Raw genomic sequence first — 12,546 nt, 5'->3', positions numbered from 1 at the left:
TAAATCCTTTGGCATCGTCCCTTTGATGAATATTTGGTGGTGGGGAAGGAGCAGATATTTTCCATTGAGAAGCACCTGCTCCTGTGCACTGATTGGTATTTATCTCTAATAAGAATCTATTATTGACTGATTACATCAGAATTTGGATGAATGCAAGACGTTTGTGATGTGTTTTTATATTCCCAGCCTTGGAAGCTGTGCTTAAAAGTCATACATCTTCTTATGACTTTGCACTAGTAGTTGGCAACCTTCAGTCTTGAAAGACTATGGTATTGCGCTCTGAAAGGTGGTTCTGGAACAGCGTTTAGTGTGGCTGAAAAGGCCGATTCGGGAGTGACAATCCCTTCCACACTGGGAGCAAGTGTAGTGTGTCCCTGGCCTGTCTCCCTGGCTATGGGCCTTCCTTCTTTGCCTCTTAGCCTCAGACTGTTGGCCAAGTGTCTCTTCAAACTGGGAAAGGCCATGTTGCACAGCCTGCCTCCAAGCGGGCCGCTCAGAGGCCAGGGTTTTGCACTAATGATCAGATTTTTAATTAAATATATGTAACTCGTCAGTGGTCAAACCTAACATATACAGAGTTTTGCATTTGCCTTCCAGCACTTTTGCCCTTTTGGAATGTGTCTACAAAATGTTAATGCCACGTAAAGTAAGGTATACTATTAAGTTACAAAATCACTCTTTCTGGGTTTTTTTAAGTTTATGTCCTATGAAGAATAGTCATGGTATAACCAAAATAAACAGATCTAGTTGATCCATTCAACTTACTGTCCCATTTAGGAAGTGGGAATGTCTTTACTAGAGCATAAAAAGTTACCACGAAGCCTGGCAATAGTGAAAGCTATTTTAGTACAATTGGTAAGAACCTGGACAGGAATGGGACACAATCTCCTGGTACCTGAAGGGGTCCACCAGGTGCCTTTCCCTTTAACTGGTGATACTCTAATCCAGTGGTCTTCAACCTTTTTCATTCCTGTAAGTTGCCATGACCCCACAACTGAGGTTTTGCAACCCCATTGGGCTGTCAACCCTAAAGTTGAAGAACACTGCTTTAAGAGACTTGCAGCCCAATCATATTTCCACCCCCCTCCCCCCCCCCCGCCGATGCAGTGATGCCAAAATGGCTACTAAAGCATCCTGCCAGGGTGGAGGGGCAGTTGCGGAGATCCCTTCTCCGCATTCCCTTACTTCACAGCATAGAGGGTTCTATTTGGACCTGAGCTAGCGAATTTGCTGGCACAGGTCCACGTGGACCCACACCATCGAATCAGGTTCAGGAAGGGGGCTGGGATTTGGTTACCACCACAACTGCTGAATCTGCCCTGTTTCTGGACCCAATCAGCCCCTTTTGCTGCCCCAGTCCATCCTGCCTGCCCACATCGCTGACTCATTCCACTTTCCTCTGCCTCCATTCTGCCTTTTCCAACCCCATCCCTGCCATCCACTGGAATCGTTAACTTGGTGGGGGAGCATTCTGGGTGGGTTGAGACTCCAGCCAAAGGGACCCAATGGGGACCATGGTACTGCAGAGTAGGTAAGTAAGACATTCTTTTTATTTACCTCTCATCTATGTCATGTCCCCAATTATCCCATAGCATGCAGTGAACGCTGCACTGGCACCATTGCACAGAATGGGTCAGCCAAAGATAGGATTGGGTCACCAGGATGGATCTACAAACTTCATAGGAGATAGCCACAGGCATCAACACCTGGTCAATGAGGACTTCTGAACACAGGCTAATCCCTCAGTCTAAATGTTGACTGAAATAACAATGCACATGGTTATCTATTATATCAGAGGTTGTCAAACCTTTTACCACTGCAACTCACTTTGTCAGCCGTAGCTGTTGTGCTGCGCCTCAGAATGTAAGGCTGAAAGGCATTCTGGTGTACAAGGACCAGAATGCCTTGTGGCTTCCAGGTAGCACTGCCCCCAAACCCACTGAAAATCAGGTCATGACCCACAGTTTGAGAAGCACTATACATTATACTGAACTATACATTGGTATAGTTGTATACTATACATGTATACTGAACTATACATTGGGAGTAATCTTCAGGAAACGAAGACTATACAAATGCATTCTGTAACAGTGGATATGGCCAATTGCTATACATACACACAGAAGGTACAGACAAGAATTCTATTTTAAATAAAAATCATATATTGAGCATTCTATGCATATATTCTGTTACAAGTCTGTGGCAATTTTGTAGTGTCAGTGCAGTCATCGCTGAGTTTATGGGATTACTATATTAGGAGGAACACTGCAGACACTGGCTCTCAATGGCAACGTAATCAGAAACCACATGCACTTCTCTGCAAGTATGTTGAAATGGAGTTTTTTCCCTCCCATAAAAGGTCTTTACCACATCAGTCACCCTACATTTCATGGTGATGGAGTTTTATATCCTCACTGATTCCTATCTCAAAGAATTAAGCTAGTTTAAAAAGGATTGTACCAATAAGAGCAGCATATGATATTTTAGTCTGGCTGTCAAGTACTGCATCTATGGAAGATATATGCCTCATATATGTATTAGATTACTGCATGATCTCAGTATCCTCTTTAAATGTGTGCCAGAGATGAGGCATAAATAAAGCAGTGCTCCCAGCATATACAGGAAGTTTACTCAAAGCCCAGTGAACATAATGGCAGAGTGCCAACGTGAATTTTAAGTAACACTGCTAAAATAATAATAAGTAACTGTCAATTGATCACAAACCAAGGAGGCTGGCAGTTAGTGATAATAGCAATTAACTTCCTATTCCCCATTTAATGGTGGGCTGCTGTATTGATTCGGGGAAAACACAGCAAATTGGAAGTATCCACATTAATAAAAGGGTTCTGCTCATGCATTTAATACATGCGGCTTTAAAACAAAATCCCATAACTCTTGATTAACTTGTAGCTATGGTTGTTCCTTAGTTCTTTCTTCCCTGCAGTCTTCCTGGAACCCTGCTAATCTTCAGCAGTTCTATGTCTTGTCTCCTTCAACTTTCTGTCTTCTTTTTCCAGTTTAAAATTCAAACACATTTAGTCTATGATTCTTAAGGCAGAGTACTGTGAAGAAAACCTCTTTAATCCCCATAATGTCAGAAGATCTAAAATACTGTATATCCTTCTGCTTAATTCAGGTTAACTAAATTCAACCGATAAATACAGGAATTTTCAAAGGGAAGTCTAATCCCAGTCACTGGAAGCAAATTATCACAGTTGATCAGGAGAATAGGCAGCCTCAGTTAAGTAGCTGATTATGATAAAGGTGAACTGGCAATAAGAGCACCATACAGGACAACAACAACAAAACCAAATAAGTCAAAGCAATAAGCCATTGTTTCAGTATTTATTTCTCTTCAAGTGGATTAGTATAGCCACCTGCAATTTGAGGAATGTGAGGATACTGCAACTGGCCATCCTTAAGCTAGTGTATTATCTTAAATTTATCTCTTGCTTTGATAATGTAAAATTCACTTTTTTATTATTTTTATTGGTGGTCATGGGTGGGTGAGGGTTCCTGGAGAAGGAATCTGAAAATCAGGCTATCATGGTGGCCTGGACACTGGCCAGCTAGAACATAATTTGTCATGCAGGAAGACTTGTATTCACAAGCAAGATTAAGAGGAAAGTGACACACAGATGCCCTGCAGTGCTAAAGCTTTCTGTTCCAATCAATGGCCCTTGATTAGCATGATCTTGATTAGAGAGAGAGAGCTTTGACTTGCGGACTGAAGTCCTGACTGTCAGTACTGTCAGCTGAAGAACCAAGAAGGAGTTAAGACACTGTGCATGTTTGGAAAGTGGGGTCATTGGCAACACAGACTGGATGTAGAACATGACTGAATGTAACATATGCCAAAAGAAAAGAAATTTTCCTCTTGGAGACCAACAAATAGGCAATTTTGGAAAAGTAAGTCACCTCTGTTGAAGAGTACTGAGTTCAAGAGTTCAACTTGTGGAAGGTACTTAATTGGGGGGGGGGGGGTGTTCAGCAAATGGGAGTGATTCCATAAATAAATCTTGCATCTATGTGGTCTGAAGATTGGTGCTTCGCTTTTTTGTCTTGTGGAGACTTGGACCCCTTTGCTCAGTGCTGGAGGCAGCAGATGACCACCTCTCCAGGCAGATGGTGCTGCCCTGCAGTTTTTAAGCAACTCATGCACCACATATGACTATTTGAAACCCCTCTCCATTCAGCTATAGCACTGGCATTCCTGGAGGGGGGCAAAACACTAGGTTTCTTCAGGTGCCAGGACTCATGTGTAAAGTGGCCCTCCCCCTCAGTTTCCACACCAGTTGTGGCTGCAAAAGCAACGTGGAAGAGAAGCCTCCGCTTTGCTCTCACCTTCTGAATGACTTGGAAACTGTGGGGAAGGGGCCGCTTTATATGGGCGTCCTGGCGCCTGAAGAAACTTAGGGCCCAATCCTATCCAGTGCTGATGCAGCCACGAGGTCATGCAACAAATGTTACATTGAGGAAGTGATTGCCCCTCAACTGCAGGATGCAGTGCATGTCCCATTGGCACGGCTGTACCAGCAGTGGAAAGTTGGGTAGGATAGTCGTTTCTCCCCCACGCCGGAACATCAGTGCGCAGTAGCACAAGCATTACTGTAGTTGCGGAAAGAAAAACGAAGGTGAAACTTGAGTATGTCACAGTGACAAGCTATGGACTTGATCTGCTTGAAACCCTGATGAAACTTAGTCATGGTAGAGGATAAGTAATCTATCTTGTATGCCCTTACATTTGCACGTGACCTACACAATCTGCTGTGTTTTTCCAGCAAAACCTGGCATGCCTGCCTTTTGCCACTGACCCATGTGAACAGACATCACGCACTTCCTTGTTGTCTAATTGGTGTCTCGACCGTAGCCTGCTTGCCAGTATGTTCGTGCAGGTGCACAACTTAGATCATTGATTTGATTCATTTGGGAGTGTTTTCAGGGATAATTGCGCATATTTTACTTCCTCAGCATAGTAATCATTCACAAACTGTTTTGCTCAAACAACCAAAGGAGCTTTCCCTATTTAAAAAAAAAAAATTCTGGAGGACTGGTCATTCATAACTGCAATGCTCACAGTGACCTAAAAAAGGGGAAAAAAAAAACCCCTCTCACTTCACAGGCTGCTAAGCATCTAGTTACTTCTTATAAATGCTGCACTGAAATGAAATATCTTGGGAGGGATGTTTTGAGTGATGAGGAATGATAGTTTGAAGCAGGACAGCTTGAATCCTGGCCTAGGGGACGGATTCAGGGTTCAGATGGATCCATCCACCCAGTTTGCAGATCTTTCCATTCCACCCGAGTTCCACACGAAGTCCTCCACCATCGGGGGGACAGGGACGGTCTGGGCAGTTGCGTCTGCCTGGACATCCTGTCGTGCAACTTTCTGGGACACCGGGCAGCAGACGCAACTGCCCAGAGTGTCCCTGTTCCCCAATGGTGGTGGACTTCGCGCAGCACGCAGGCAGAGCAGAAAGATGCAGTCTGAATGGGAACCGCTTTTCCATTGTGCAGCTATGGCATGTTTGGTCACTGCTGGTTTAAAGCACAGAGCAAAGAACTGAAAGAGCTCCATCAATAACCTTTTCAGTAACTAACGGCCCAATCCTATAGGGCTGGTTGTGATGTCGTAATGGCAGTCATGGTACACTGCTGATCATGGGAAGTTCTAAAAGGTAAGGCTTCTCCTGAGCTCAAGTCAACAAGATTTGGGAGGGGAGCCTCAGGGAGCCAAATTTTGGCCTTTTCCTTATAGGCCTGTAGAACCTAATGCTTCCATGTCATCAAGGCAAAGCAAAAATACCATGAGACTGCTCTGGGTCATGATTCCTGAAGAATGACAATACAGTGGTACCTCGCATAACGAATGCCCCGCGCAGCAAAAAACTCGCATAACGAAAGCGGTTCGCAAAGTTTGGTAACTCACACAACAAATTTTTATGACCCGTGCTTCGCAAGACGAATTTTGTTTTGTTTTGGTTTGTTTTAAGGGGGGGATCTTCATGCCAGTTTATGCTCACATTCACCCTAGTAAGGGGAGGATCTTCATGTCAGTTTATGATCCCACCCACCCTAGGGAGCGGGGGATCTTCATGTCAGTTTATGATCCCATTCACCCTAGGGAGCGGGGGATCTTCATGTCAGTTTATGATCGCATTCACACTAGTAAGGGACAGATCTTCATGTCAGTTTATGCTCACATTCACCCTAGGGAGCGGGGGATCTTCATGTCAGTTTATGCTCACATTCACCCTAGGGAGCGGGGGATCTTCATGTCAGTTTATGCTCACATTCACCCTAGGGAGCGGGGGATCTTCATGTCAGTTTATGCTCACATTCACCCTAGGGAGCAGGGGATCTTCATGCCAGTTTATGATCGCATTCACACTAGTAAGGGACGGATCTTCATGTCAGTTTATGCTCACATTCACCCTAGGGAGCGGGGGATCTTCATGTCAGTTTATGCTCACATTCAACCTAGGGAGCAGGGGATCTTCATGCCAGTTTATGATCGCATTCACACTAGTAAGGGGCGGATCTTCATGTCAGTTTATGCTCACATTCACCCTAGGGAGCGGGGGATCTTCATGCCAGTTTATGCTCACATTCACCCTAGGGAGCGGGGGATCTTCATGCCAGTTTTTGATTGCATTCACACTAGTAAGGGGCGGATCTTCATGTCAGTTTATGCTCACATTCACCCTAGGGAGTGGGGGATCTTCATGCCAGTTTATGATTGCATTCACACTAGTAAGGGGCAGATCTTCATGTCAGTTTATGCTCACATTCACCCTAGGGAGCGGGGGATCTTCATGCCAGTTTATGCTCACATTCACCCTAAGGAAGGGGAAGGAAGACAGCGAAGAAAGTGATGTCAGTGATTGTGAGCAAATGAGCTTCATAAATTCTGACTCTAGCAATGATGAGTTCTTGGGGTTTCCAGAAAACTAGAGTACTCAAACCTTTAAGTCTCTCCATTTGTTAATGACAGTGATAATGGTTCTTAATGCCACTGTTGACTGCTGTTCACTTTACATGGAGCGAAAAATACGGTATGTCTTTAAAGAGCACTTAATAAACACTTTGTAAACCAAATTTGACTTTGTTCTGACATTTTTTGCCCATAGGAACTCATTAATTAAATTTCAATGCATTCCTATGGGAAAACACGCTTCGCAAAACAAAAAACTCGCGTAATGAAAAGACTCGCAGAACGAATTAATTTCGTTATGCGAGGCACCACTGTACTAGCAAATCACACTAAAGACATTCTAACAAGGCACCCCCACAATATGTAAAGAGAGGCAAGAGGACAGCACTGGCGTCGCTAGGAGGGGTGCAGGCCGCACCAGGTGACATGCCGGGGGGTTGAAGCACCCTGGGGGAGGATGCACTAACATTGCGGGCTTATCTGCTACCATGTCATGCCATACACCATTGGTGCAATGCAAAAACCAGAATCGAAATTGCTTCTGTCGTTCAAAAGTTATGGCCCAAACACAGGAAGGAAAAAAATGCATGGAGCCCTATGGAAAGTGAAAGTGAGCCATATTGTGTGTTTACTCGTGAGTAGGTGCCATAGTCCGTTGTAAAGGGCAGGCTGAGAGGAATCCAACAACACCAGAATGGTCCTGATCCAATGGATGCAGCCCCCCCCCAAAACACCCGAGAAGCTCCCCCCTCCCAGCTGCGAGTCTGGGCCCGAAATGAAGTCATGTGGCCACATTTACTCATGAGTAGGCGGACTTGCCTTACTCAAGGCAGGCTTAGAGGCTCCAAGGACGTAAGAATGGTCCTCATCCAATGAGTGCAGCCCCCAAAAACACTGGAGAAGGAGGTTCCTCCCTCCCAGCTGCATCCCTCCCAGTCTATGGAGCCCTAGGGAAAGCAAAGCAGCCTCACAGTTGTGTTTACTCGCGAGTAGGCAGATGTGCCTTGGCTGGTAGTCAGGCCAGGCAAAGGAGAATGTGAAGACACCAGAAGGGTCCTGATCCGATGGAGCTGCTCCAGAAGGCAGCCCCCCCCCCTAAAAAGAACAAAAAAGAGGCTTGAATGGTAGGGAGAAAGTTTTTTATTTTGCACTTGTGAAGCCAGGTGGGTCTTTATTCTGATGTGCCTGAAATAGAAGAACTTTAAACTGGGCACTGGGAGGGCTGAAGAGCTCACTGATTCTTTTTTTTTGGGGGGGGGGGATTGTTATTGCAGGCAGACTACAGAGTAAGCTCCATTGACCACTATGGGACTTCAGAGTAGACATGCATAGGATTGGGCCCACAGGCTGCAATCCTACCCACACTTTCCTGAGAGTAAGCCCCATTGACCACAATAGGACTTACTTCAGAGTAGATTCACTTGGTGGAACAGGACTGGCTCCCCCTTATTTAATTATTTTATTTTAATTTAATTATTTATAATTATTTATTTTAATTTGCTTGATGATGTCACTTCTGGCCATGACATCTCTTCCAATGGGTCCTGGACAGATTGTCATTCTAAAAAGTGGGTCCCAGTGCTTAAAGTTTGAGAACTGCTGCAATAAGGTGTTAGTAAGTTGACACGGGTGTGTGTGTGTGAGACTCTACAAGTTTCAAAAATCACTAAAATCAGAATTTGGAGGAATAATAACTTCATGTTATATATCAATCAATGTGTAATTTCATGCAGAATGCAATGAAACAAACCACATTGAAATATCTGTGTTCTAACAAATGGTACAGCCAAAAAACCGGTGGAGGCGGGGTGATGGTACATCACCACGCCCACCTGGGGCATTGCCCCACCCACTACTTGGGGTGATGCACATGCCTCCCACACCAGGTGACGTGAATCCTAGTGATGCCACTGGAGGACAGTGATTTTCATTTTCCAGGGACAAGTTCTAGAGTCTAGAAAATAGCACTAGTTGGAGCACATTACCTTCAGTGTTTAAAACCAGCATTTGAAAGAGATACAGGATTGCATAAATAATGTTTTCCACTTTTGACAATAAGCTCACACTTTCCGAAAGAAACCATGCTTTCCTATACAGTTCAAGGAACAGTGTGAATGCCTTGTGAAAACAAGTAAATGAGATCCGCATAGTCCAATTAATTCCTTTCCAGTTGTAAAGAATAGCATACTTTCAGAGCTGCCTCTTTCAGAACAACAAAAAAGTTATGCTAACATTGTTTTCAATGCTGAATAATGTTCTGTAATTCCTCTCACAGAACAATATTTCCCATTATTCCCTTTGTCAAGAACTTGCTTTCAATGTAAATTAACGCTGGCTGATTATTTATTTGTTGCCTAGAGGCATCTCATCTCATACGTCTTCTACCAAGGAAGTCAATAGTGGTTAAGAAAAACATGATTGTTAATTTAAAGGCTTGGTTAGGTCACATTAAAAGTTTAACCACTCTGCTTCTTTAGAGTTTTATTTTACCTGGTTTTTGCTGGCACAGTATTAAGATCTTGTTTAGGAATGACTATAGAAGTATGCACACATTCCTTCCTTCATGTATTCATTGAACGTGCAGAAGAGGGACCAGACACACACATGATAGCCTGACCCCCCCCCCCCACTGGTATCCATGTGTTCAGTGTCAGTGTGAAAGGGACCTATCTGTGTGGCAATGAGAATTCCCAAAAGTATGGAGGAGCCCTATGCATTTACATGCATAGGTCCTCGGGTGGTCAGAGTTTGGTCAGGTCGGGCATTGGCTAATGCCCCACATCTACCAGTGGTCCTATCTAGCTGGGTCAACCTCTGAGCATTCAATATCCATGGTGGCATAAGTGGCCAGTGTGCCATTAGGAGGTGGGGGGGAGCTAGTACAGGGCTTTACCCCAGCACCCCAAACAACTTGACACCACCACTGGTAGGCTTCCTTCATACTAGCAATGAGAGTGTAGTTGGAGTAGCGTTAGCACATGATCCCACTCACATGAGTGCATGTTCAGTGGATGCATGGTAGAAACACCTTGGCATCTACCTAGTGTTGCATTACATTTGCACAAAATGAGGATCCGGAAGTAAACCCTGCCCTCAATTACTAACAGATATTTTAACCTATGCTGAAAGAAGTCATGACAAATTATGACAAACTGATGACAAATACCACATCCACTAATCCAGTTGGGGTATGCAAATACAAAAACAAGATTTTGCACCGCATTCCTAATTGAAGGAGGAACCAGCTCTATTTCACATACAAACAGCTTGATCTAGAACAGAGGTCTCCAAACTGGAAACCAACTATGTCCCGAAAAAGCCTTCCCTGTCCTAAGTAGCGCTTACCATTCAGCTGTGGCACTGCTTTTCTTTCAAACTGATTTGGGCACAGGGATGCAGAATGATAAGCATCGTTCATGCGGGGGGGGGGGGGATTTTTCCAAATTCTGGATCCGGCCTGTGGGCCTGGGTTTGGAGAGCCCTGATCTAGGACATTTGCCTGAGTAAAGCCTACCAACACTACATTTGTTGCATCTGTAAGACAGTGGCTGTGTTTGAATCCCTGCTATTTTGAAGCCTATCCACAGGCATGATGGGCTGCAGTGAATCTGGAAGGAGGTCCTTACGTTGCAGAGTTGAAGTAGCCTTCAACAGCGAACAGGCTTTTATTTGGGGAAATCCAATTCACTTCTGCTCCTCGTGCTTCTAAAGTCTCCCATCCCTAGGTCGGTTTTCCTTTTCATCACCCCTTCCTTTTCCTAAAGACCAACAGATGTTTGTATAGCAGCACAGGTGTTTGTATATGCTCAGGGCCTGGGTATCCAACACCACTTCAGGGAACCATCCAGCAAATGACAGCCATTCGTTCACTGTAATACGCAGCAACATTGAAGATATCACAGGCTGGTGCAGTTCAGAATTTGCAACCGTGAGAATATAACAACTACGTAAAGCCCAAATCCTAACCAACTTTCCAGCACTGGCATAGCGGTACTAGTGGGGCATATGCTGCATCCTGCTGTTGGGTGTCACTCATGGAGGCCTCCTCAAAGTATGGGAATGTTTGCTACCTTACCTTGGAGCTGCATTGCCCTTAAGTCAGTGCTGGAAAGTGGGTTAGGATTGTGCTGTAAGTTGTGACTCCAATAACTACAGTAAATCAATGCATTATTCTTATTAGAATTATCACATTGTATATAGTAACTAACTCATTTTCATGTACTCTCAGAATTATCTGCTACCCACTGGAAAAATCTGTGCTAAGTTTTTCATTCCAATTGGTTTCCATTCCACTGTTTCCTTCTCTTCTTTCTCAGCTGAATGCGGAAGCAGAAAATCATATGTATTTCAATTACCCATTTCAGACTCAACTCCTGATCCAGTTAATGTACCAGCTGCAGAAAATGATATCCACTTTGGTGCTTTAGCATAGCATGTTAGAAACTCAGTTACGGAATAGGTTTGGAGCAGGCAGACTTAAAACACTGTTTTTTTCCTAGGGGCTGATTGTGTTACCAGTAAATTGGATATTCATATCTGGCGTAAAATGAAGGAAAGAGGTTTGTTGGTCTTTACTGAGAGCTGCCTCGGCAGACAATTGACTTCTAAATAAGATTTGAGGAAGGATGGAGAATATGGATCATAAAGCCATCGTCATATTTTGTTTCTGAATTCACCATGGGAAGAGCTTGATCTGGTACATATGCATGCCTACCAAAATAAAGCAACTTCTTTTTTCTTATTTTGTCTGTTTTAGCACAAGAAGAGTGGGCCATAACCCGTCCCAGCTTAAAGGCACCACCTCCCAGGTCAACCAGAGGGGGTTACAGGGAACACCCCTATGGTAGATATTGAAGGTCCTCCTCATCTGTGACCTCATCTTAAAGACAATTAATAACCCGTGGTCTCCACATAAACAGCAACAAGACAAGTAATAGCCCATTTTTTTTCTATCCTAGGAATTACTGCTTATGATTACCCTATATACTTCTTGTGTTTCCACATTGGAGTGACACTGGCACTAGTCTTATTTTATAACATGGACTTTCAAAGACCGTTGGCAAGTGTTGTCTAACCCATTCAGCAAGATGATGTTCTCTTGGTTGTTCCTCACTGTTGTGTGTAATTTTAAAGCAAAACAGGAAAAAACAAAGCATGAAGCTGTTACAGACCATGCATCTATTTCCCCCATCCCCCAATACTACAAAGGCTGAGTTTTTATTTAGGGTTGCTAAAAAATGTAATATGATCTTTCTGAACCAGATGATAAACAAGATGTAGATAAGATGTTTTAACCTGTCTTTTTAATATCTGTTAGTTAGATTTAAGATGTTCAATATTAAGTTTGTAAATTTCATTTTAAATGCTGTTTTAACGGGGTGACAACAAGCAGCTACTGTATGTATGTAGCTATCTGATTTGTCTAGTGTTTTAACCTGTATGTTTTTTTTAATTATTCTTTTTTAAATCACATAAAGTTCCATGTGTAAGCTTCTCTAAATAGGAAACCATAATTTTGTCAAATATGTTTGCCATAATTTGTCAATAAAGCTGAAACCTTTTGTAAGAAACTAAATTTGGGATGACGTGTTTTTAGCTTTAAATGCCTGCTT

General features: G+C 43.6%; 1 protein-coding gene across 1 annotated transcript in view; it reads left to right on the top strand.

The window, feature by feature from the left end:
• Positions 1-11,788, top strand: part of KHDRBS2 (KH RNA binding domain containing, signal transduction associated 2) — a 386,303-nt gene extending 374,515 nt beyond the window's left edge. Inside the window, exon 9 of the mRNA XM_066609491.1 lies at positions 11,691-11,788. Coding sequence (XP_066465588.1) covers positions 11,691-11,788 — 98 coding nt within the window. The remainder of the gene's footprint in view (positions 1-11,690) is intronic.
• The last annotated feature ends 758 nt before the right edge of the window (positions 11,789-12,546 follow it).

This window comes from Tiliqua scincoides, chromosome 1 (assembly GCF_035046505.1).
Source record: "Tiliqua scincoides isolate rTilSci1 chromosome 1, rTilSci1.hap2, whole genome shotgun sequence".
NCBI lineage: Eukaryota > Metazoa > Chordata > Lepidosauria > Squamata > Scincidae > Tiliqua > Tiliqua scincoides.
Note: the sequence above shows the minus strand (reverse complement) of the source record. Positions and strands in the feature narration are given on the sequence as shown.